The sequence below is a fragment of the Gymnoscopelus braueri genome (genome assembly GCF_963280865.1).
Source record: "Gymnoscopelus braueri genome assembly, chromosome: 3".
Taxonomy (NCBI): domain Eukaryota; kingdom Metazoa; phylum Chordata; class Actinopteri; order Myctophiformes; family Myctophidae; genus Gymnoscopelus; species Gymnoscopelus braueri.
The window spans coordinates 43,798,138-43,824,728 of record NC_137612.1 but is presented as its reverse complement, the minus strand read 5'-3'; the positions used below and the strand labels follow the sequence as shown (position 1 = coordinate 43,824,728).

The 26,591-nt window shown below is 42.7% G+C and overlaps 2 protein-coding genes across 2 annotated transcripts; both read right to left on the bottom strand.

Moving 5' to 3' along the window:
* Positions 1-813: 813 nt before the first annotated feature.
* On the bottom strand, positions 814-3,407 carry tctn1 (tectonic family member 1; the record flags this gene model as incomplete). Its single annotated transcript, XM_080424457.1, has 4 exons — positions 814-960; positions 1,486-1,617; positions 2,367-2,520; positions 3,274-3,407. The coding sequence occupies 4 exons, from the start codon at positions 3,405-3,407 to the stop codon at positions 814-816; spliced, it is 567 nt and encodes a 188-aa protein (XP_080280583.1).
* Positions 3,408-3,991: 584 nt separating this feature from the next.
* LOC308081959 (tectonic-1-like) lies at positions 3,992-10,569 on the bottom strand (the record flags this gene model as incomplete). Its single annotated transcript, XM_080423574.1, has 11 exons — positions 10,481-10,569; positions 9,333-9,439; positions 8,586-8,710; positions 8,270-8,399; positions 7,556-7,692; positions 7,371-7,467; positions 6,613-6,725; positions 6,239-6,259; positions 5,286-5,420; positions 4,748-4,873; positions 3,992-4,138 (listed from the first exon to the last, which is right to left on the bottom strand). Exons 3-11 carry the CDS (start codon positions 8,643-8,645, stop codon positions 3,992-3,994), a joined length of 966 nt encoding a protein of 321 aa, XP_080279700.1. The 5' UTR covers positions 8,646-8,710; positions 9,333-9,439; positions 10,481-10,569.
* Between the last annotated feature and the right edge of the window lie 16,022 nt (positions 10,570-26,591).

Genomic DNA, 26,591 nt, shown 5'->3' with positions numbered 1-26,591 from the left:
TATATTCTTATAAAAAATAATAATAATAATAATAATTTAAAAAATGGGGGGGTTTGACCATGGGGCCGCCAAGACGCTGCGTTGGGGCCGCATGCGGCCCGCGGGCCGCGTGTTGAGTAGCGCTGTGGTGATGCTAGTCTCTCATCAGGACAAACGAGGTTGAAAAAACTCTTATCCATGTGCTCCACAACATCAGCTCTTGGTTGGTGGATAACAGTACTCAATGTTCCTTAAAGGAGAAGTCCGGACATTTTAAGTGTTATCTTTGATGTGTAGTTACTCACTCACCGAGTTAGGAAGTGGCAATGCGTTTTTCCAGCGATTCCCCTGTCTGTGAGTCTGGTCGACCCCCAGCATTGGCATAGTGGGAGGCGCGTGTCTTAGTGAAAATCGCCTAATTCCACAGCTCCAAACTTATTTTTTTCCCCACAAATCCTCCTCATGGTGTCTCCCGTCCTCGGCTCACTGCGAGATTTCACGCGAGAGGAAAACATTCACGTCGCTGACCATGAACGCCAGCTCGTGAGTGATAAACAGTGCATGTGAAAGTATCAGGAGACACCATGAGGAGGATTTGTGGAAAAAAAAAGAAGTTTGGAGCTGTGGAATTAGGCGATTTTCACTAAGACACGCGCCTCCCACTATGCCAATGCTGGGGGTCGACCAGACTCACAGACAGGGGAATCGCTGGAAAAACGCATCGCCACTTCCTAACTCGGTGAGTGAGTAACTACACATCAAAGATAACACTTAAAATGTCCGGATTTCTCCTTTAAATTAATACTCAGGTTCTTTGCAGTGTGAAGGCTCCTTTTACACGAAAGGGAAGAAGAAGTGGAAGGGTAGTTTGGCGTCCAGGGTGGGCGGGGCCCTGAAGCCTGGCACTGCTTCCGCAGACACTGGGGTGAAGGTCACCGAGGTCGTGACCTCTATGACCCAGCTGCCTCCAGAGTGCAACGCCTGAGGAACGACCAATCAGAAACGAGATCATTTACATGAACAACCAGCGAGATACAACATCTCATTCTTCAGCTTAGTTTAGTCAAAGATGGTTAATTTATGAAGATACACCATCCCGATTGGAGCCACTAGAGGCGACATGGTACACAAATCCTACAAATAGTCTCCTAAGTGGGCGCCGGGCCGCCGGCGTCTGACGGCAAATCTCGCGAACGTCCTATGTTTACTGGTGCTAGATTCCGCGAGAGTGTGTTGCTGGGACAGAGAAAGGTTGATAATAAAGTACATTTTCTCCTGATTTGTCTCACTGAAAAAAGCCATTTTGTATGAAAATCTTGGGAATATTGTGTGGCTTGTGACGATAGGGTCCAATATTTACTTCAGTGACCATGGGGCCAAAGAATAGTTCAGAAACTGTGTTCACGTTCACTCTTCCATTGAAATTAATTAACTACAACATGCTTCCGGTCTCCTAGAAAGTTACTTCATACTTTAGTCCAGAATTAGATAAAATGGTGATCTTACCAAGTCACTGGTATTAGTGTTGATGGTCTCTGTGATGCTGACAACCTGTGCTTGAGCGTTATGTAAAGATCCATACTGGGTCCACTGAACCTCCAGGTTCAGAGACAGAGGGATGCTGCAGCCCTGGGCTTCCTGAACCAATCACAACACACCACATGTTTTTTAATTTAAAAACATCAAACGGGATTATACGCAACGATTTACAAATACACAATTATACTTAAAACATTCACAAAAAGTGGGGTTCACATTTCACAAAGTATATTCTTCACAGGTTTACCTATGTACCTACATATGCATTTCTTTTACCTTTTTTCTTCTATATATTTATTATTAATGTTCTACTAATCACAATTTTGCAAAAATGGGGGTGTCAGTGATTTTCCACATTGTTTTGTGGTCAACGCATGACTTGTCTTAACATAATGATCCTGTAAAAAAACATCAATTTAATCACAGTTTCTTCAGGGATATTGAATTTTTGGCAAACCCAAATGTTTCTGGCTTTCCACAGACTTTCCTTCATGCAATTTACAATGACCCACCATTTATCAAAATTCCTTCCCAAGCAACCATAGTCTATGTCTTCATAGCATGCAGTAGTACCAAATAGTTCCCGCTGGGGATTAACCAAATGAACCCTAGCATCCCTATTCTGGGGGTGAACATTCAGCAAAAATTGCAGATCTTCAAGCTCACTATTTTCCCTATTTCTGCATGGCACCGTCGTACAAAAAAGTATAAAATAAGAGGTTAATACAGCCAGCCTCGGCTCACCTAATCATCTTGCAAAGTCACATTTATTCTCTGTAGTACGCTGGTGTCGCTTGCCGAAAAGACCTGATCTTGTTGGCAAGCGACGCTGTGTAAATAAAGCTCACCGTGGGCTTGTATGTGTAACTGATGGGGAGCCAGTCCAGGGGGCTGTTGGCTGCAGAATTCCCAAACGAGGAGACATACTGAGGGAAGCTTTGTCCTCTCAGAACATCCAGAAGAACCTGGGACACCCAGGAGCAGTTTGCTGCCTCCTCCAGGCTGCAGTGCAGACACATACAGATGTATGTCGGTTACTGTCTCACATACCGTATGACGTATGTTATGTAGATAGAAATGTGCTGTTTGCTTGCCCACAAATGTACAAAATATTATTTCGATGTTACTTTGAAGTACTTAATTGGTTTCTTTGCATTCTATGTCACAGATGTCATTTTCGCTCTTATCCAGAGTGACTTACATTTTGTAAGTCATTCTGGATAAGAGCGTCTGAAAATGTCTAAATTGTAAATTGTTCTCTTTGCAAATCATCACATTTCCTTTGGCCTATATATGTCTGCATTTCTGTAGTGCAGGGGTCTTCAACGTTTTTCAGCCAAAGGACCCCTTAGCTGAGAGAGAGATGATCAAGCAGGGACCCCCCACTACATAGTGTATAAAATTGTGTTGCAGATTAAACTTTTTTTGTAGATTTCGTAGATGGCTCATAGTTCATAGTTCATAGCTCATAGCTCATGTTTCCCTCTATAGTCTACACCAAACCTTGTTGCAAAAAATAGCCGATCTACAAGCTCACAACACCTCGCGCGTTGTGAGCTTGTAGATCTTCTATTTTCGGCTAATGTTCCCCTCAGAATAGGGATGCAGGGTTCAAGTGGTTAATGTGAAAAAAAACATTCCTATCACACAAAGATTTGGCGGCCCCCCTGTAGTAACTCCGAGGACCCCCTAGGGGTCCCGGACCCCCTGTTGAAGACCCCTGCCGTAGTGCCTTGACACAGCTTATCGACTCGCCTTAACGTGCATCCAGACAGCGTGTCCACACCAAACGGCACAGGGGAGCGGTGGTGAGGTCCTTGAAGACAGTCCTGCTGTGCTGAACCCTGCAAAACAGTCAGCATGCCCCTCCTATCGCTGCTCTGAATCATCCCTGTGTTTGAAATGCGATTCAAATCTGATTTCAAGTGATGAGTCTCAGTTTTTAAGCCTGATTGACAATGAAGCCTGATTTATACTTGATCCTATGACAGTGTCACTCGCCACATTCACTGGTCATAAACCTCAGAATTTGGGTAAAGTGATGAAAAGATAATGACACATGTAAGTATCTGACAATATATAAAGTCACAATACCAACTTTGATGAGGCAGTATGAGGCAGAGGTAGTGTTGTTTTAAAAACATATGTTTTTTTTTCATTTCCTGAAAAGTTAATATTTTGGACATAGTTGGTTTCTGCCCGACACCAGAGATATAATAGATCTGCGACTGATCACTTGTAAATATCAGTCCTTAAAGATCAGATTTGAGAAACACCTCAGATTTGCCTGCAGTCTGAGCAAAGCCTTAACCACTTAAACCCCAGCCTCCGTATAGTGAAAATAACAGATCAACAAGCTCAAAACGGTGCGCTGCGACGCGTTGAGCTTGGCGATTGGCTATTTTCAGCAAAAAAAATAATATACACTAATATATACACTAGTATAGAGCCCTGAGGGACTCCGCTCAGTTGGTTAATCCAGCTCTGCTCCAACATGGTTACTGATCTCATCCTCAGTAAGTAAAGGATATTCTGTAGATTTTGTTCCAGCCACAAGGGGGAGTCCTATCACATAACCTGGATTTCCACTGTAGGGGAGATTGTCTTGCTCCACACCATCCTGTGAAACAGAGAAATGACAAATCAAGATTTCACACTTGAGTGTCCACTGAAAACTGGATCTAAATCCTAATCAATTCTCTATCACACAATGCTGTTGCTTGCCGACTAGTCTTTTGAGACAGACTGTTGTTGGCTACAGGCTCACACAATTTTCAAATGCTTCCGCCATACAGTCTCTGCTAAGTCTGAAAATGTGCTGACTTTGCAGTCGAATAAATACGTCCTGCTGTAAAGCAAATTAGTCGGCGCATATATAACTTGCCGTTTAGCAGAAATGGACATTAAAAAAAAAAGTATTTTAAAGATATTTACATGCAGAAAAGAAAGTACAGATGACATCTTTCTGTGCACTGCTTCCAAGATAAGTAGTTACAGACCTATGTAGCGTACTTAGATTGTGGAATACTTGTCTGGCTTGAGAAACTACAGCTATTATCGGCAAGGGACACCATCGTAAACAATATCCTTCACATATTCAACACATTTGACCATTAGTTGTGTAGATATTACAGCTCTTCAGATGCAATATTGATATTCATGAGTTTTTCAGTCTGACTCATTATAGTATTATAATTGGAAAAATTAAAGTTGCGATATAATTTATTACCTGGACGAATGAAATAGTAAATTGCTGCTCCATGGTCAGTGCACGTCCACGGACGGATCCAAGTGTCACGGACGCACTGCAGTTCACTATTTCACCAGCAGGGGTGTACTTCAACACAAAGTCCACCTGAGGTGAGAAAAAATACATTATTTACATATTATGACTATAATAAAACAAGTTCTACATTTAATTTGGAATAAAAACAGGCAGGCTTCCATGGACCGCTACAGTTACGGATTGAGCTCTCTCTCTCTCTCTCTCTCTCTCTCTCTCTCTCTCTCTCTCTCTCTCTCTCTCTCTCTCTCTCATATGACACACTGGGCGAGACCTGCTACTCTGGTTGTCTAAGCGGAAGTACCGGCCAAGGACATTACTGTACGTTGATGCTTTGTAAATCTGCACTTTGTGCCTATAGCAGGCTTTTCTCCTTGTGAGATGGGATAACAGATGAGATAGCAGTTTGAGCTTGTACATCAGCTATTTTTGAATATCCCATTCATAGCCATTCGAATCGACATTCATTCATTCATTCATGTACCTTTAGCACCACAGCAGTACAGAGTAGTGGGCTCAGTAGAACTGGACTGAGGTTCTTCATTTCACTCAGCTCCACCTGAGTCACAGAACCTTCCAAAGACCTGTACACAACTGATGACAACTCCACAGCCACAATCTGGAACACACACACACACAACACATACATAAATAAACAACCAGGACAGCTCTGGCCGCGGGTGTTCTGGACCGACACGCCAGCTACACACGACACATCATGTTGGCACATGGTGACAGCTGTCACTCATAACCTCGGACCCGACCCCAATGTATTGTTTTAGCGCTGTCGACTGGTGTCGACCCTGCCTGTGTCAATTCGGCATAAGATTCAATCCGCATTCACATTTGCATGTTACATTTTAAACTGGATAATAACTCATGTTATTATCCAGAACAATAAAAAAGTTTAATCTTGAACAATGTAGCTATATATCTTTTGTCATGTATTATGGTTTGCACTCCTTTTATATTCACAAATCACACACCAGGCAATAAAAGGTTGTGCCTTGTTCAATGAACCCATTCAATCCGGGAAATCTGTGCCATTTTAGATTTTAGCTATATCTATCACATTGGTTCTCACAGTGGGGGTGCCTTTTAACCACTTAAACCATATTGTATACTTTGGCTACTGAAAATCGTGAAGATTTGCGCAAATCTTTGAATATATATATTTTTTAACATTTTAACATTTTTAACAAAAATCTTTGCTTCTGGGGTTCCCTAGAACAAAATATTTTGAGATGGGGGGTCCACGGCCAAATACATTTTGATGATATAGCATCAAAATATAGCAACATAAGTTTTTCTGAAAACTGTTTTTGGATTTAGAAGACACTGGATTTAGAAGACACTGGATTTAGAAGACATTCTTAGAATCGGCCTCAGGTCTTAACGTGTTAAAGTGATATAAGTTACTTAGGCTTAAATGCTCACCTCTGCATCTTTACTCTTCATCTGTGAAGCAGAGTAGAAGTATTTATCACAACATGACAACTTCAACAACAACTACATTGTGTTTGTGTTTGTGTATTACTAGTATAAAACATTTAAGCTACAGTGACCTGTAAATAAAAATGTTGCATTGCAACGAGTTAATGCCAGTACTTTTGTACTTTTACTCAAGTTAAAAGAGATTTTAATACATTACAACACATTGCTACTTTGACTTAAGTAAAAAAAAGAAAATCACAAAATTGTGTGTAGCTGGAAGTCAGTATAGGTGTACATGTTCAGAGACAGGGTGGTGTGTGTGTGTGTGTGTGTGTGTGTGTGTGTGTGTGTATATATACAGTATTATGAGGACTCACAGAGCGTAGCTGGAGGTTAGTATAAGTATTGATATTCAGAGCAGGCAGAGTGGTGCAGTCCTTATCTACAACAATGCTCCGGGAACAACGGCTGCTCTGTTGCTTTAAGAACACTGAAGAGACACACATGTTAAATCGATCACAGTACTGTTCTACAAGCTAAAACTGCGACACATTGTTAATAATAATAATAATTAATAATTAGACCACCAATTATTTCAGTTTACAGTTAGGGGTTACAGAAAGTGTCTTGCTCAGGGACACCTCGACACATTGCCAGGGCTGGAAATCGAATATGGGCCCTTCTGTTATTTTCTGTTTGTTTAGGTAGACAGGGACGTTTTTGGGATACCAAAACAAACAGTGAAAACACTAAAATACAACGAGAGGACAAAGTGTTTCTGCAGGTAAACACCACCACACTACTCCAGTGGCTGATGACTGCAGGTATAGAGGGAAATGGTGAGTATAAAATATATTGTTTTGTTATGTAAACACAGGGCAAAGTTACACACTATGCCTTTACGTAGAACATTAAATGTATATTCATGAAATAAGTGTCCCTTGTTTGGGACACTACTAATACTACTTCCACTCCTGATGTCACAGCCTTAATATAAAGCTATTCTCTGGAGTGGGAAATGTTTAAATGTTCAAACACCGATTTCCAAAATATACATAACATATTTATTGTTTATGAGAATGTCAAATTAAAACATAGGCTTTAACCGGAGAATGTGATGCTCGCTGGTACCAACCTGCAGGATTTGTGTCTAAACAGTAGTGGGCGCTCCCGCCGGGCACAGGCAACTGCAAAACACCCTCCTGTTCCACCGTGGCTATGACGTCCCCAAACTGTAAAGTAAAAAATAAATGTAGTACAGTATATATAATGTTTTTATTTAGTATTAAAACAGCCTTGTGGACAGGATTTGAGACTCACCAGATATGCGTTTGATTCCTGGTTCTCTGTTTGAGCTGATAAAACACTGAAGCTTGCGTCTACAAACTGCTCAAAGAGGGAATCAAAACTCCTGACGGTTGGAAGAGCAGGCCAGGAATATGATAAACCATCAACACCTAGAAAACACACAGACAAATACCAGGAATATGATGAGGATATTGCAGGTGGGCCCTGAGGAAGAATTTAGGCGTGATAGCTATTGTTTTTTAACAGACTGTCTTGTTATGGTTCAGCTTGTCCTGCAGCTAATGTAGTATAACTATGGTCTGATCCCTGTGTTCATTGGCAGAATTACCATGCCACCGATCTGAGTTTTATTGTACATCTCCCCATGATACCATGTACATTAAAATCAGTCATGGCGACTGAGAAATTTAATCCATGTGTACGGTTTAACTCTGTTTCCCAAAAACATGGTTGGGACTTAATGTTGAGTTGCAAGTAAATACCCCACCCCCATTTTTTCCGTTTCCTACATCTAGGAATATTTATATAATTGTTTCAAAAGATTTTCAAAAGATTAAAAGATTTTTTTTAATCTAATTTTTTTCTAAAGAATTTCATACATAAATGAACAAATCTAAGAATTAGTGAAAATAGCAGATCAGCTATTTTCACTAGTTAGTTCTCTTAAATGTCTCTTTTGGTTCTCGAGCTAAAAGGTTTGGGAACCGCTGTTTTAACTTGACTTACGGTTGTGGGACTGAAGGCAGAAGATGTCGTAGTTAAAGAGTGTCTGGAGTGTAGTGAGCGGAACGGAGAAACCATCCACGCTGCTGCCTAAAGAATAAGAGGCTGTGAGACGACTGCATTTCTTCTGGCTCTCACTGGAAAGACAAAAGCACACTACATTTAATAAATAAACAAGTACAGACAGACTAAAACATGAACACAATTTATAGAATTCCAAGAGCTACTTTAAAGTGATTTTTTGTTTTGTTTAAAAATGCTTCACACACACACACACACACAAGCTCAAAGTACGGCCCAAACCACAGAGCGGTCTCACTTGCCTGACATGTGTCACAGAGCATGCGGTGAACAGAGGCACTTCGTCACTGCAGTCCATGATGTCACAACAGCAGTTGATGTCACACACGTCTTGCTGCTCATCACAGGGACACACATTGGCAGCTAGAACCACAACACACACACACACACACACACACACACACACACACACACACACACACACACACACACACACACACACACACATTGACATCATATGGGATGCTGCAAACATGCATAATTTAAAGTTTTTTTGTTCAAATTAAAGTGTTAAATAGCTCTATGTTGTGATAGTAATCATTGCTACAGAGTGTATGTTCAGCAACATGGGTCTCCCCTGTCTCTCCAGCCCTTTAGTAAACAAAAGAATGCAATTTCAGTTAAGGATACCATTTTTATCCAATCAGGAAAGAGAACTCATACAAGTGAAATTGGAAGTGATGACACAGGAATGAGCAGACAAAATTGGAACTGTCTGGAACCCTATACATTTTAAGTTGATAAAAGGGTACTCTCTCCTGATTGGCTGAAATTGGCAACCCACCTGAAAATGTATTTTCTGTTTATGAAAGAGCTGGAGAGATGGGAAGACCCCTGTTATTGAACAAACACTATAAAGCAATGAGTACTGTCAGAATATAGAACTATTTAACACTTTAACACTAATCACTTAATACTGGCTGCATGTTTCAAATAAGTCCTGCATTGCAGCTTGATATGAACATTGAGGGTTTTAAATGTGCACCATCTGTGAGTGGAGAGAGCAGGCGTCCGGACAGAGGCAGGGGCTCAGCGGATGGTGGCACCGGTTTGGTGGGCAGAGGTTCGATTCCCGGAGTGTCCGGCGTGCTGCTGTAGGCAGTAGTGGAAAGTAAGTGCACTTACTGTAGTCAAATACTGTACTTACTTACTTATGTTGAGGTACTTTTTTTTACTTGAGTATGTCCTTTGAACAATACTTTATACTTCTACCACACACACATCTCAGAGGCAAATATTATACTTTATAGTTACTACTACTGGAAATATATTGTTTAAATGCATAAAATGGTCCATTTATAAAGAGTACTTGGTTGGCAAGATTTGCTATCCGATATCATGGGCATAGAAGCCACCGAAAAAAGCTGATTTATAAACCCAGCACGTCGTGTGGCCCTAAACTAATGATATATTAACTTTGGTTAAGTCAGTAATTTCACCATTAATTAACAGGGATTAATGATGATTAATGTATGAGTTAATCATTAATTACGTTATGAATTTTTCCCTTATATCATGAAGAAGTGTTAATAATACCCATATTTTGATGCCTTAATTCTTTGACTCAAATCAAAATCGTACTAAGTATTTCTTCATTGTGGTATTCAGTGGTGTAAAGTAACTAGTATATTTACTCAAGTACTGTAGAGTAAGTAAACTTACTTTACTGGAGTATTTCCAATTTTCAGTACTTTTACTTCTACTCCACTACATCTCAGAGGCAAATATTGTACTTTTACTCCACGACAATTATTTGAAAACTTTAGTTACAAGTCACTTTTATTACTATACTAAACATATATTAACCACTTCAGCCAAAAATAGCAGATCTAAGCCCACAATGCATTGTGAGCTTGTAGATCTGGTATTTTCTAAATATTGTAATACATTGTTTACATTTGAAAACTTGTGAAACGGGACATTCTGCATAATGAGTACTTTCTACTTTAAGTACATTTGTATACCAATACTACTTTTACTCAAGTACATTTTAAATTCCGGACTTTTACTTAGTAACGGTATTTCTACATTGCAGTATTGATACTTTTACTTAAGTAAAAAAATTGAGTACTTTTTGTGAGTACTGCTGTATTGCTATTTTTACTTAAGTAAAATAAATCCCAGTAGACTTACTTATTCCAGTGCTGGCTGTAGGGTTCGATCCCCGGGTCCTCCGGCGTGCCGCTGCTGTAAGAGGGCGTGGTGGGATCAGCCGTGGGTTGTACGGTGGAATTTAGTCTATGAAGTTGAAATCCGTTGAGTTTTGCTCAGAAATCGAGGAAAACAACAAAGTACATAAAATACACCGAGACAAAACAGACGCCATGTTCCGTTGCTATGACAGAGAGAGACGCGCTGTTGCATTCTGGGAATCCGCGTTTACGTCGATGAGCGCAAACCGTCATTTTACGTACATTTGTTGCCTTGATACATGACAGTCATGGATGAACTTCAACCTGGTGTTTGCAATTTCTTCTCTTTTTAGGCCGTACATCTACATAAAAGTTCAGATTTCAAACATAAAGTGCTTCCTCATGGAAATGGATGTTACAATTATGCACGGGCCATCAAATGTACCCGTATCTTCCGTATTGTTCAATAAAAAGCATTTTAACCCGATGGGTGGTTATTTTCTCATAGTTATAATGTATCAGAGTGCAATACACCTTCCAACCAATAGGGTAACGTAGTTGAAAGCGTGGCAAAAATGCTGAGAAAATGGCCACCAATCGGATTAAAATGCTTTTTATTGAACAATACGGAAACTACGGGTACATTTGAGGGCCCGAACAGAAATGTAACATCTGTAACCACTAGCTAAGCACTTTATATTTGACATCTAAACGTTTGTGTAGATGTACAGGTCCAAAAGGGAGAAAGTACAAACACCAGGTTGAAGTTCATGTATGACACTAGTGTAACGTACGCCGTCTCTCGCAAAACCCTGGTATATTGATCCGACTTTCGTTGCGCATTAAGTAGTGTAATTACGGTAAGAGCAGCTCAGTGACCCATAAAGGTAGACGCCTCCTCTGGCTCTGAAGGTAATATCTTGCCCAGAACCCAGTGGTTTCATTGAAGCCAAATGGACATGCTGGCCATTCATGGTACTGCAGCTTAGGGGCCTCAACATGAACGAGCGAAAACGGTTTCGACCAATGGGCTCGACTCACGAGCATGCGCACGAGCTTGCGCACGGGGCTGCGCGCTTCTGTGACGCGAACGGGCCTTTTGCATGTAGTTGGAGAGGGGTCTGTCTGCAGACTGCAGACTAGGGGCGTATCCTATTGGGGCGTATCCTATTGGGGCGTTTCGCATTATAGGGGGGCGTTTCGTATTCCTCAGGGGCGTTTCGTATTCCTCGGGACCGTACTCCTAGGAGAGCGGGGAATATAGGACCTAACCTAAACCTAACCCTAACCATAACCTTAGTGGGGCAATGGGATACGCCCCCTTTCTGAAACGCCCACAATGAGATACACCCCCTAGTCTCACAATGAGATACACCCCCTAGTCTGCAGTCTGCAGATACATTACATTACATTACATTACAGTCATTTAGCAGACGCTTTTATCCAAAGCGACTTACAATAAGTGTATTCAACATAGGTAGGGAACGAAAACTACTAATCACCAGAAGTCTTTAGTGCATTTTCTGCAAAAACAAGCAACCAAGAGTATACCTAGCGCTAAGGTAAAAGTGCAATATATCAGCTACCTATTTCCTTAAACAGATGAGACAAAATAGCTAAATCAAATGAGCATGAGCTAAAACAAATAAGTGTATCGACTAAACAAGATCCAATAAACAATCCAATAATCCAATAAACAATACAGCAATAGAAAACAAGCGTTCGTACAACTAGTTAACAACAAGTAGGTCAGGCAGAGAGGAAGGGTAGTGTTTCCTGAAGAGGTGAGTTTTCAGCCTGCGGCGAAATATGGGCAGTGACTCTGCTGTCCTAACATCAGTGGGAAGTTCATTCCACCACTGTGGGGCCAGAACAGAAAAGAGTCGTGACCGTGTGGATCGGCCAGAAGGACCCTTGAGTGACGAGGCAATCAGTCGCCCCGAGGTGGCAGACCGAAGTGGTCGGGCAGGGGTGTAGGCATCGACCATAGCCAGACTAGACTCTGTTGGTGTAGTTGAAGCGCAAGGGGGCGGGGGGCGGGGGGGAGAGTCAGCGCACTGAAGTCAAGGCACAGACTACTGTGTGTGTTGTTGACGGACAACGGATGCACGCTTATGAGAAACAACACAAATAAAACCTGGCAAAACAGTTGCGTGCATTAGCGCAAGATGAGGATAAATGAAACATTCAGTCTAAATGTCCAGCAACTACTACCAATACTTTTGTATTTGAAACCTTACATTTCTCTAAATATTATAAACTCTTAGGACAGCCTAATACAAATATAATTTATGAAAAGGCTACTATAGGCTACAGTGAAGTCGGACTGAATGACTGAAACGTTTTTTCTTTTTTAACTCTCTTGGTGATTATCTGGCACAGTAGTTGTGGATTAGCAAACTGGACATTAATGTTTCCTTTTCGCGTGCGAATTACTGGACATTTAGACTGAATGTTTCCTTTACCCTCATCTTGCACTAATGCACGCAACTGTTTTGCCATGTTTTATTTGTGTTGTTTCTCATAATAAGCGTGCATCCGTTGTCTGTCAACAACACAGTAGTCTGTAGTGTGCCTTGACTTCAGTGCGCTGACTCTCTCCCCATGCACCGCCCCCCCGCCCCCTTGCGCTTCAACTACATGCAAAAGGCCCGTTCGCGGTTGTTACCGGTTGCGGTTTGGGAGTCAGTAATATTCTGTACACAGTACACACGGAGGCCACATCTCAACTAAGGATTTAGAAGATAAGTGACGGATGGATAGCGCTGTCCTACTGTGCCTTGTAGTTGCTGAATGAAGTGAGAAGAGTGGAGCTTCGCGTACGAGAAGAAGTTACTGACGGTCCCACCGTAGTGATGTCCAGTGTCGGTGATGTACAGAGACTAATACATATATAAATAGCACGAAAACCCTACGGGAGGAAAAAAATAAGAAAACATAAAAATACCATAAAAAGACACCGGGTTATTATCCCCGCACCTGAACCGTGAAAGATCCAGCATCTCGCTCCGGCTGTGTGGGCCAACGCCAGAGCTGGCCGTAGCCAGTAGGTGAGTGGATCTGAGGGGTTGTTGACGTGGGGGGAACAGTGCCATATTGTTTTAGTTTGCCATATACACACACGCTCACACGCACATACACGCATATTTCAGGTCAGGGTAGCTCCTATCTATGGTGTTTAGCGAGCCGGGTAGGAATAGCCCGTGACAAATGGGGGCTCGTCTTTACTGAACCGTTTATTTGGGTAGTTTGTTTGTTATGTAATTGGTAGCCGAGGAGTTAACCAGTAAAAGTAAACATGGCTGATGAATTTACGCCCGCGACATTTTTAGAGAAAATTCGCAGGCTCAGCGAGTGGTATGAGCTGAAAAAAATTGATTTACGGCGAGTGGCCGAACATTTAGAAGTGGTATTAACGCCTGAGATGAAGAAGGGAGAAATGGTGGAGATCTTGGTGCAACGGGTGGGGGGAGAGCCGCTTGATAACGCCACTCGACAGCAGTTGTCATCAGTGGAGTTACAACGAGTAACGCTTGAGCAAGTGAGAGTCAAGGAAAGGGAGGAAACAGAGCGGGAGCTTGCTCGTATTGCATTAGAAAAAGAGAGATTGAGGATCCAATTGGAAATTAAGAAATTGGAGCACGGGGTGGGTAAAAGTGAGAAAGTATTTGAGGTGGGGCGTAATATATGCCTCATGCCCAAGTTTTGTGAGCAAGTGGATGTATTTTTTTTGTCATTTGAAAAAGTGGCAAACAGCTTAAAGTGGCCTTCACAGTATTGGTCGGTGCTAGCACAAAGTGCATTGACAGGAAGAGCTCAAGAGGTGTATGCAGCTCTAGATGAGGAAAAGTCGGCTGACTATCAGACAGTAAAAAAAATTGTTTTGGGTGCTTATGAATTGGTACCTGAATCCTATCGCCAGAAATTTCGGGGCTTGCAGAGGAAAGTGGGGGAGTCACATTTAGAATTTGCCAGAAAAAAGGAACTGGCATTTGATAGGTGGTGTCGGGCCGAAATGTGAATCAGGATTATAGTCAACTTAGGCAGCTTATCCTAACAGAGGAGTTTAAAAATAGCATTGCACCAGGAATAAAAACTCATTTAGAAGATCACAAAGTGGAAGATTTACAAAAGGCAGCCATGTTGACAGATGAGTATGAATTATCACACAGGACAAACTTTGGGAGTATGAAAAATACTAGCTATCACGAAGTTCAGGAGGATTTTGGAGTAGCAAATAACAGAGACTCCAGGGTAGGGATGAAGGTGAGGAATGACAGGCCATGGGTACCCTCAGCAATGCCATCTGGGCCAACATGTCATTACTGTCGTAAAAAGGGACACATAAAGGCAGAATGTTGGAAATTGCAAAATGATGTGGGAAGAGAAGGTGGAGTAAAACCAGTGGGGGTGGTGTCGATGGGCCCTGAGTCAGAGGAGAGGAGAGAAAGGGAGAGAACCCTAGAGATAGTCTGGTTCCTTATGCTTAGATTTACAATGTTGTCGGATTTTTTTGAAGATTTGCAAAACTATACATTTTTGGAAAGGTTATTGTCTAAGGAATCAGAAAATCAATGTTTGCATTTGCCCAGATGTGTATATGGTGGCCATATTGGCAATTACAAAATGGCCACCCTAAAATGTACGTTTTTTTATATCTCAGCCTCTAAATAAGCTGGAACATTGATTTTAACTCCTAAACCTACATTTTCAGTGTCGAGGAATCCAATGGTGGTAATTATAAAGCTACAAAACAATTTTAACCCTTAGATGCATGACTGAGTCCAAAATGACCAGATGTGGTTGTTTTCTTGCAATATCTTTGTAATTAAAACACATTTATCAATTCATATTGAAGATTTGCAAAACTATACATTTTTGGAAAGGTTATTGTCTAAGGAATCATAAAATCAATGTTTGCATTTGCCCAGATGTCTGTGGCCATATTGGAATTGACAAAATGGCCGCCGTAAAATGTATGTCTTGTAATATATTGGCTTCTAAATAAGATGGCTAAACCTACATTTTCAGGGTCAAGGAATCCAATGGTGCAAGTTATCATTTCATTTTTTGTATCATCCCATTGACATAATCCATCATATGGGTAAAAACAGCACAGCCCAGGCAGTCAGTCAGATACTAACTCAGTGTTCTTTTTATTTCTTTTAACTGTGAACTTTGGATGTTTGTGTAACCATCTTAAACATCATGACATGTGTAATCTTAGACAGTCTCTATGCATCATCATAATCATCATCATCATCATCACTTTCGTGCGTCACAGCTTGGGAATCGTCATCGTTCTGACGCTGGCTGCTGCAATGACACATTTCAGTACAGGCTAAGTCCTTAGCTTTGCAGGAACATCTGCCAGAAGAACAGTCAGATTTACACTTGCATTGAACCATCTCAAGGATGGCCTTTTGGGCTGGGAGGACCTCTGTGGTCGTTAGTTTCAGCATGCCATCCAAGTGTTTGAAGTACTCATTTTGCAGGGGATGCAGCTGTGGATCCTGCATATTAATGGCTGCTTGTGCCCATGCCCTTGTTTGGACATGGATTCTCAAGATGTGCTGCTTCAGAGCTCCAGGTGTTGGAGGGAGCTTGTCACTTTCTGCCCTGTGTTTGCAGAACAGATGCCATCGCAGTTCAGGGATTGTCTTGATGTTTATACCCTTGGGTGAGTAAGCTGTAAGGACTCCAGTGTTGACAGCATTCCTTCCATCACTTCTGCTTCATCCAAAAGCATCTGTAGAGCATTGATAACATCTTCATCCGTTTTGAGGTAGACCTGCAGCCAGGTTGCCTTGCCTACCATCAAACACATCCCGATGAGCAGGTTCCTCTCCCATGACAAGACGAAGGCTGATCTGACTGACTATCTTGATACCAAAACACTAGAGTACAACAGGGGATCCTCCAAGCTGATCATCACGTCTGCTTCTAGATACACTAGGAGCAACAAAGACCTGGTCTTTGAAGAAAATAACCACGAAGAAGCAGACACACTGCTGATCCACCAGGCTGTGCTGGCTTCACAGCGAAACCCACCTGATGCACAGTTGGTATTTTTCTCCCCAGATACGGACGTTTTAGTGCTAGTCACAGCAAACTACGACCTCCTGCTGATGAACACGTCCATTTCTATGGCCTCTGGTGTTGTGCAGATTGAAGATTGTGGCGAGCTCTAGGTAAAGAAAGAGCAAAGGCTTTGCCAGCCTTCCATGCATTCACTGGGGCCGACAACACAGGGAGGTTCTCCCGTATAAGCAAGGCAACCTGGCTGCAGGTCTACCTCAAAACGGATGGAGATATTATCAAAGCTCTGCAGATGCTTTTGGATGAAGCAGAAGTGACAGAAGGAATGCTGTCAACACTGGAGTCCTTTGTATGTGCAGCTTACTCACCCAAGGGTATCAACATCAAGAAAATCTCTGAAATGTGATGGCATCTGTTCTGCAAGCACAGGGCAGAAAGTGACAAGCTCCCTCCAACACCTGGAGCTCTGAAACAGCACATTTTGAGAGTCCATGTCCAAACAAGGGCATGGGCACAAGCAGCCATTGCTCTGCAGGATCCACAGCTGGATCCCCTGCAAAATGGGTACTTCAAACACTCGGGTGGCATGCTGAAACCAACGACCACAGAGGTCCTCCCAGCTCCAAAGGCCATCCTTGAGATGGTTCAATGCAAGTGCAAATCAGACTGTTCTTCTGGCAGATGTTCCTGCAAAGCTAAGGACTTAGCCTGTACTGAAATGTGTCAGTGCAGCAGCCAGTGCCAGAATGATGATGATTCCCAAGCTGTGATGCACGAAAGTGATGATGATGATGATGATGATGATGATGATGATGATGATGATGATGATGATGATGATGATGGATAGAGACTGTCTAAGATTACACATGTCATGATGTTTAAGATGGTTACACAAACATACAAAGTTCACAGTTAAAAGAAATAAAAAGAACACTGAGTTAGTATCTGACTGACTGCCTGGGCTGTGCTGTTTTTACCCATATGATGGATTATGTCAATGGGATGATACAAAAAATGAAATGATAACTTGCACCATTGGATTCCTTGACCCTGAAAATGTAGGTTTAGCCATTAAAAACAATGTTCCATCTTATTTAGAAGCCAAGATATTACAAAACATACATTTTACGGTGGCCATTTTGTCAATTCCAATATGGCCACAGACATCTGGGCAAATGCAAACATTGATTTTATGATTCCTTAGACAATAACCTTTCCAAAAATGTATAGTTTTGCAAATCTCCAATATGAATTGATAAATGTTTTTTTAATTACAAAGATATTGCAAGAAAACAACCACATCTGGTCATTTTGGACTCAGTCATGCATCTAAGGGTTAATATTGTAAAGTTTTGTAGCTTTATAATTACCACCATTGGATTCCTCGACACTGAAAATGTAGGTTTAAGAGTTAAAATCAATGTTCCAGCTTATTTAGAGGCCGAGATATTAAAAAACGTCCATTTTAGGGTGGCCATTTTGTAATTGCCAATATGGCCGCCATATACACATCTGGGCAAATGCAAACATTGATTTTCTGATTCCTTAGACAATAACCTTTCCAAAAATGTATAGTTTTGCAAATCTTCAAAAAAATCCGACAAAATTACATAGTGAACCAGACTAAGATGTACAAAGAGTTTATTTCAGAAGGATCAGTCATGGTTGATGGGAAAGAGAGTCCTGTTGTAGTGTTGCGAGACACGGGTGCTAGTCAATCTCTACTAGTAGAAAATGTTGGGGAGAATGATAGAACATTTCTAAAGACGTATGCTCTCATTAAGGGGGTTGGAGGAGAGTTCATGTCGGTACCTATTCACCAAGTAACATTAAGGTCTAAGGTGGTGAGTGGGCTGGTGTCCGTGGGGGTGGTCACCAGTTTGCCGGTACCAGGGGTGAATTTTATCTTGGGTAATGACCTAGCCGGGGACAAGGTATATGCAGACCCTGAGATTACTACCACTCCAGCTTTGTCAAGGGAGACTGAGGGGTTACAAGACTAATTCCCAGGAATATTTCCCGCTTGTGTAGTGACGCGAGCAGAGGCTCGACTGGAGAGTGAGGCAAAAAGGGAAGACGAGGCAGGCGAGGCTCAGACTCCTCTGAGTAGTGTGGCCAATGTTTTTTTTTCAAGTGTCGAGGGCTCGATTAAGACATTTACTCATAATGATTTGGTGGGTGCCCAGCAGGAGGACCCAGATATTGGGAAACTGTGTGAGAGTGCGATACCACAGGAGGAAATGGGGAATGAAGCAGAAGGATTTTATTTGAACAATGAGGTACTTATGAGGAAATGGAGGGCTAGGGAGTGTCCTGCTAACCAGGAGTGGAAGGTAGTGTATCAGGTGGTGCTCCCACCCTGTTACCGAGAGGACATTCTTAAATTAGCTCATGAGGTTCCGACAGCCGGACATTTAAGGAAAACGCAAGCCAAAGTTCAACAGCATTTTTATTGGCAAAAAATGCATAAGGATGTAGTCAATTTTTGTAAATCATGTCATGCCTGTCAGGTGGGGGGAAAACCAAACCAGGTTATTCCCAGGACACCACTGATTCCGATACCTGCTTTTGAGGAGCCTTTTACTCGGGTGTTGATAGACTGTGTAGGGCCCCTGCCTAAAACGAAAAGGGGGCATCAGTATTTGCTTACAATAATGGATGTGGCTACGAGGTATCCGGAGGGAATTCCCCTGAGATATCAAGGCAAAAACAGTGTTGGATGCACTGCAATAAAGTTTTTCACACAGTATGGACTGGCAAGAGAGGTGCAATCGGATCAGGGATCCAATTTTATGTCAGGGGTGTTTCAAGAAGTAATGTACCAACTGGGTATAAAACAGTTGAAGTCATCCATATATCACCCACAGTCTCAGGGGGCCCTTGAGAGGCATCATCAGACGTTGAAAACAATGATTAGAACGTACTGTGTGGAGGACCCAGGTGACTGGGACAGAGGGATCCCCTTTCTGCTATTTGCAGCCAGGGATGCAGTAAATGAGTCAACAGGCTTTAGTCCGTTTGAACTGGTTTTTGGACATGAAGTAAGGGGACCGTTAAAGTTGGTGAAGGAGAAGTTTCTGGGGCAGGAGACGGAGGTGAACATCTTAGATTATGTAGCAGAGTTTAAGGCCAGACTGAGAGCAGCATGTGGGATTGCTAGAGAACATTTGAAGGGGGCCCAAGAGAAAATGAAGGCTACGTATGACCAAAACGTGCAGGCGCGTAGTTTCAAGGTGGGAGACAGTGTGCTGGTGCTGTTGCCTATTAGGGGAGACCCCCTGCATGCTTGCTTTAGTGGACCCTATCTGATTGGGGAGAAGATAAATGATGTTAATTATGTCATTAATACCTCGGATAGGCGTAAGAAGAAAAGATTGTGTCACATAAATATGTTGAAGTTGTATCATGGTCGGGGGGAGAGGCCAGTAGTAGCTATTAACATAGAAAAGAGTGAGACAGAAGAAGATAGTGGGGCAGCGAGTTTGGAGCCAGTGGGAATACGCTTGGTAAATAGTGAGGTGATGGCCAAGTGGGGTCAGGTGGTCTAACATCTACAGCCAGAGCAGGGGGTTGAGGTGCATGCTCTGATCCAGAAATTTCCTGCTGTGTTTACCTCTGGGCTTAAACATGATATATATATATGATATTTACTTCTAAACTACGGTTGTTTTGAGCAGGCCTTAACTCTATTTGAGGTTTGAGTAGATACATATTAGACGTGGTTAGTTATCACACAAGTGACACTTGTTTTAACCAAGAACAGTAAACTAAATTATCATTGCAATCTATCAAAAAAGATGCAGCAAGCTCATCCCTGTTGGCAATGTCATTGACAAGTTACTGTATTGTTGAGTGAATACAAACTAAGATGTCTTGCACTGTCCCTAGGCACTGTTCCATGGGAAGTTCATTGGCACAGCTTTTTCGCTGCCCTTCTACAAACGTATCCTGAACAAACCCCTTGCTCTCAAAGACCTGGAGTCCGTAGACCCAGAGTTCTACCACACCCTCACGTGGATCAGGTAGGTCTGGGCATACGTACATGGGGTGCAGCTATGCAATGAATTCATTTAACATGGCTCTGTGATTACGGGATAATCAACCCACAATCAGATATAATCTAAGCTGATGATGGCCAGTGAAGGCCTATACCTGATTTTGAGTTTTTGCGCTCCAGTGTCACAGATTGAAAATAGCAGATCTATATGAGCTTGTAGACTGTTTTATGTTTGGTACAAGACAGACACGATGTGCAACTTAGTAGAAATTCCATTTAATTTCCTTTTATTTTGTTTCACACATGATAGTGTATCACAGTACAATACAGTTCCTATCAGAGAATAATAATTCATTTAGTCTAATAATACACCCCATGGACGAAAAGGAGCAGGAAGAAGAATAATACCTGCCCCCTATTCAACTTAAAATAAAATACTTCATGATCGGCTCATAAAACCGGTACTTGCACTAAAATACTAATAAAAAATTATAAGAAAAAAAACAAACAAGTAGGGAAAAAAAGATAACACAAAGTTAAATCCTATCCTATTTATCGTCTTCATATTGACTAATTATTTTATTTTAATATAAAAAATTTAATTCATATTTGACAGGGAAGACATGGTGGTGACACACAGTAACAATGCTGAAGTGCTGATGGTGAATTAAATGGAATGATGGCACCACTTTGTTTACAATGACATCCTCTGTTTTGCAGAGATAACAACATCGAAGAATGTGGCCTGGAGATGTTCTTCTCAGTAGACAAGGAGATCCTGGGGTTGGTAAACACCCATGAGCTGAAGCCTGGCGGAGGGAACGTTCTTGTCACAGAGGAGAACAAGGAGGAATATATCAGGTACAATCTGGTCTCACCCATCTACTTCTCCCAGGGGAACATAGGACAGTGTTTCTCAAACAATGGGTCTCGGGACACATTTTGGGGTCGCACATGACGTAATTATGAGTTGCATGTAAAATATTTTCCTGCAATTGGATTATTAGGTTGTTACAATCCCTAGTCTAGGAGTGAAGGATTGCGACATAAAGTTGGTGAGTGAAATGAGCTTTATTTGGTTTTGACCTTTTATGGTTTGTTGCTGACAGAGTGACACAGAATTAAACAACAAACAATGATATGACACTTAACTTTAAATTATATAAACTTTGTAAAGGGACCACCGTGCAGAAAATCAACAAATAAATATAAGATGCTTACCTATTCTTTTAACCCCTATCTAACCTAATCTCTAATAAATCAAAATTACATCAAATCCCTAATCTAATCTAACTTCCCTAATCTAAACTGAAGAAAACAGACAGGTACAAAAAGCAGGCACTGGTAGTCTAACACAAAGACACAACAGAGTTGTGGGCATAACACTTGTAACACTTATCTTTCACTCAATGCTACTTTAGCAAGCTCAACTCAAGACAGGGTGCACTCAAGCAGGAATACATAATACAGAGGGGTTACCAAACGTTTAGTCCCCAGAGTATTTACTTTTGATACATTCAGTAGGACAGCATGTAACCGCACTGATCGCATGTTACACACTGACAATGTGCACAGCTGTTGACAGCTCTTTTATAATGGCCAGGCGTCCTCCCGATTGGTCCATGGTCTGATGGATGGTCACCTCCTCCTCAAACAGGTCTCCTCCCACATAGGCCCTGAACTGGATGAGCAGGAGTCAGTGGGACTGCCATATAACTGCCATTTAAGTAATACATATAATAATAGTCATAAAGAAAGAACCCTCGGATGTAACACCCCCACCCTCAAAATCAAACATAGTTTGACAAAATGTATCATTTACCAGGCCCGTGACAGGGCATCGGCCAACACATTATCTGCGCCCTTTTTGTGTCTTATTTCCAAATTATAATCTTGAATAAGGATTGCCCACCTCATGAGCCGTTGGTTGTGGTTACGCATGCGCTGCAAGAATACCAAGGGGTTGTGATCGGTGTAGCAGACCACTGGCAACGGGCTGGACCCCACATACACCTCGAAGAATTGCAGCGCAAGTAACACAGCCAACGCCTCTTTTCCAATGGTTGCATACTTCACCTGATGCTTGTTGAACTTTCGGGAGAAGTAGCAAACTGGATGAAATCTTATTCGCGTCCTCCTGTAGTAGCACCGCTCCAGCTCCCACAGCACTGGCATCCACCTCCAAGGTGAAGGGATGTGAGAAGTCTGGAGCAGCCAACACAGGGGCACTGCACAGAAGGGTTTTGATAGCTTGAAACGCATGTTGACACTCAGGGGACCAGATAAATGACTTGGTCGGGCTTAACAGACTAGTAAGGGGATGAGCGACAGTCGAAAAGTTTTTGCAAAAACCCCTATAGTACCCGGCTATTCCAAGATATCGGCGTAACTCACGTCGGGTTATGGGAGCAGGGTAGGCAACAATAGCGGCAACCTTAGCCTCTATAGGCCGTACCTGACCCTGTCCCACCTGTCTCCCCAGATACGTGACTGTAGCCTTGCCGAACTCACACTTAGCTAAGTTCAAGGTCAATGAAGCCTTAGCTAAACGATCAAATACAATGTTGAGGAGTTTCATGTGCCCCGCCCAATCCGCGGAATACACAATCAAATCATCCAGATAAGCATTACAGTTAGGCACCCCTTCCAACACAATATTGACCAGACGCTGGAAAGTAGCGGGTGCGTTACACATGCCGAATGCCATTACATCGTATTGTACAAAATGGTCAGATGTTACAAAAGCAGAGATTTCAGAGGCCCTTTTCGTCAAAGGCACCTGCCAGTAACCTTTAAGCAAATCTAGCTTGGTCACAAATGCAGCCGATCCTAAATTATCCACACAGTCTTCCATTCTAGGTAAGGGATAAGAATCCTGCACTGTCACAGCGTTTACCTTCCTGTAGTCTGTACAAAATCTAGGGCTACCGTCTGATTTAACCTGCAATAGACAGGGAGAGCTCCATGGACTTGAACTTGACCTGGCTAACTCATGAGTGAGCAGATACTCTACCTCTTTTCTCATGAGCGCCCGTTTCGTGGGGTTGACGCGGTACGCGTGCTGTTTAATAGGCCTGGCGCGCCCCACATCAATGTCGTGCTCAAGCACGGTAGTGCGAGTTGGAACGTCCCCAAATAACACAGGATAATCGGTAACTAACCTAATTATGTCCTGCTGGTGGTCAGGAAGTAAATGACTGAGATGTTCGGGCAATTGGTTCAACATCTCTGAATTACACAGACGGGCATGTTGGGCTGGAGACGCGCGCAACACTAACCCATCGTCCTCTGGAGCCTGGGAGTCAACAGACTCACCCTGGAGCTCACTGGACCCCGTAGAGGAGGATATCTGCTCGGACACCATTAATCCTACCTCTCTGACATGAAATGCTTTTAGCATGTTCACGTGGCAAACTCGACTTTTACGTCGTCTATCTGGGTTACCAATCACATAATCTGTTTTACCAAGTTTTTCTAAAATCACATATGGACCTGAAAATCTGGCTGACAGAGCGGAGCCAGGAATAGGCAGCAGCACTAAAACCTGGTCACCTGGACTGAAAGAACGCTCTACGGCGGTTTTATCATAACGCTCCTTCATAACTGCTTGAGAGCTACTCAAATATTCCCTAGCAAGGGAACACGCCTTGTTAAGACGCTCCCGGAACTTCTTCACAAAATCCAAAACATTAGTTTCGGGAGACACACCAGTGGCCATAAACTGGTCCTTGAGGACCTTGAGAGGGCCGCGAACCGTGTGTCCAAAAACTAGCTCGGCTGGACTAAAACCCAGCGACTCTTGCACTGCGTCTCGCGCAGCAAACAACACAAATGGGATTCCCTCATCCCAACCCCTTCCTGACTCTAAACAGTATTTGCGTAACATGGATTTTAGTGTCTGGTGCCATCGTTCCAGCGCACCTTGGGACTCGGGGTGATATGCGCTGGACACGATGTGCTGAATGGACAAAGTCTCCATCACTTGCTCAAACAGGTTAGATAAGAAATTAGTTCCTTGATCTGTCTGGACCACTTTCGGAAACCCCCAAGTAGCAAAAAACTTTGTCAGAGCCTTTATCACAGAGGTAGAAGTGATTTTACGCAGAGGAATTGCCTCGGGAAATCTAGTGGCTGTACACATAATAGTCAAGAGATATTGGTTACCTGATTTTGTACGAGGCAGGGGACCCACACAATCCACAATAACCCGCTCAAATGGTTCCCCAATGGCTGGAATCGGACAGAGCGGCGCAGCAGGAATCGTCTGGTTTGGTTTCCCTGTCATCTGACAGGTAGGGCATGTGCGACAATACTGTGACACATCTTGCTTTAGCCCAGGCCAAAATAAATGCTTGAGGATTCGAGAATACGTTTTTGTAATTCCCAAATACCCAGCCCAATTATGATCGTGAGCCAACGAAAGAACCTGCTGTCGGTATGCAGTTGGGACCACAATTTGGACCACTGCGCTCCAGTCAGATTCCTCGGAACCAAGAGGACACCATTTGCGCATCAGCAATTCCTCTTCACAAAAATAACCCCTGGTTTTGGTTTTAACCTCCTCCATACTCAGTACAGCATCAAAACACTTTTCCAGCGTGTGATCTCCTCGCTGTGCCTTGATTAGGCTTTCCTTGGTGACTGGTAGGATTAACTGACCCTTCATAATTCCAGTTATCTTCCTCCCCTTTTTGTTAACACTCGATCGCTGTGCCAACGCTTTAGGAGCGGTAGGCAACACTTTGTCACCCGCAAGTGCGCGAATAACAATGGAATCGGAAAAACCTTACCCATGTTTCGTGATTGTGCACGAGTGATCACACACGCTGGAAACGCGTCAGGGAATTTGACAGACAGGTGGTCCTGTTTAACAATTTCTAACACAGGCCTCTCCACCTCGATCACAGGATACACTTTACCTCCTGCAATATCATTTCCCATGACAAATGAAATCCCCTCAATTGGCAACTCATCGCGCACTGCTACTTTAAAGTACCCTGTCACTAGGGCAGATTGGACATACAGTGTATGCAAAGGCGCAGAAATAAATCCCATCTCCACCCCCCTAATCACTGCGCTCGACCCGCAGGCCGTTTGGTCACCTAACGGTAACACTCCTGAAAGTATAACACTCTGCTGAGCTCCTGTATCTCTCAAAATGCGAACAGTTTGTCGCTCAGTAGTGTCCTGTGACACGGACACCACCCCATCGAACACAAATGGATCGTAACTTGGATCTGGACCAGGGCGGAAACACTCAGATGGACCTTTAACACTTTTCTCAGTTTTAATAAGACCCATACCCTTAGACCCATTCTGACCTTGCCTCTGCTGTCTCTTCATACAATTGGCAATTAAATGACCCACTTTCTTGCAATAATGACATACTCTCTCGTCATTTGGCTTGGAGCCAGACTGCTCAGACGGACGCTGAGCGGATGCGTAATTACGCGCGTATCCAAACCTTTGAGATGAGCTGGGGCTCAATGAAGATGGATTAAATACGCTCTTGTGGGTTAATACAAATTAATCGGCAAGAATGGCAGCTTCGGAAATAGACGACACCTTATGTTCGTTTAAATACACTGTTACTCTCTCTGGCACACACCTTTTAAATTCCTCCACCAGCATTAGTGCACGTAGCTCTTCCCAATTCGCTACTTTGCTGGCAGTACACCAGCGATCAAAGAGAGTCTCTTTCTCCCTGGCAAACTCCCCAAAGGTCTGTTTGGAGACCTTTGAGTAGTCTCTAATTTTTTTTTTGCCTGTATGCCTCTGGGACTAATTCATAAGCTCTCAAGATGGTAAGTTTCACTTTATCATACAGCATACTGTCTGGCACAGAGAGTGTGGCGATCACTTCTTGCGCTTTGCCATGTAATTTACTTTGCAGCTAAATAGACCACATGTCTTTGGGCCAACGGAGGGCAGTAGCCACTCGCTCAAATGCACCAAAATAGTAATCTACTTCGGACTCACGGAAGGGGGGAACTAATGCAATTTGCCTGGTTAGATCGTGAGGGACTATACCTGTACTTCGACTGGGACTGGGTGTGTGTATGGTGGTCGCAGCAGT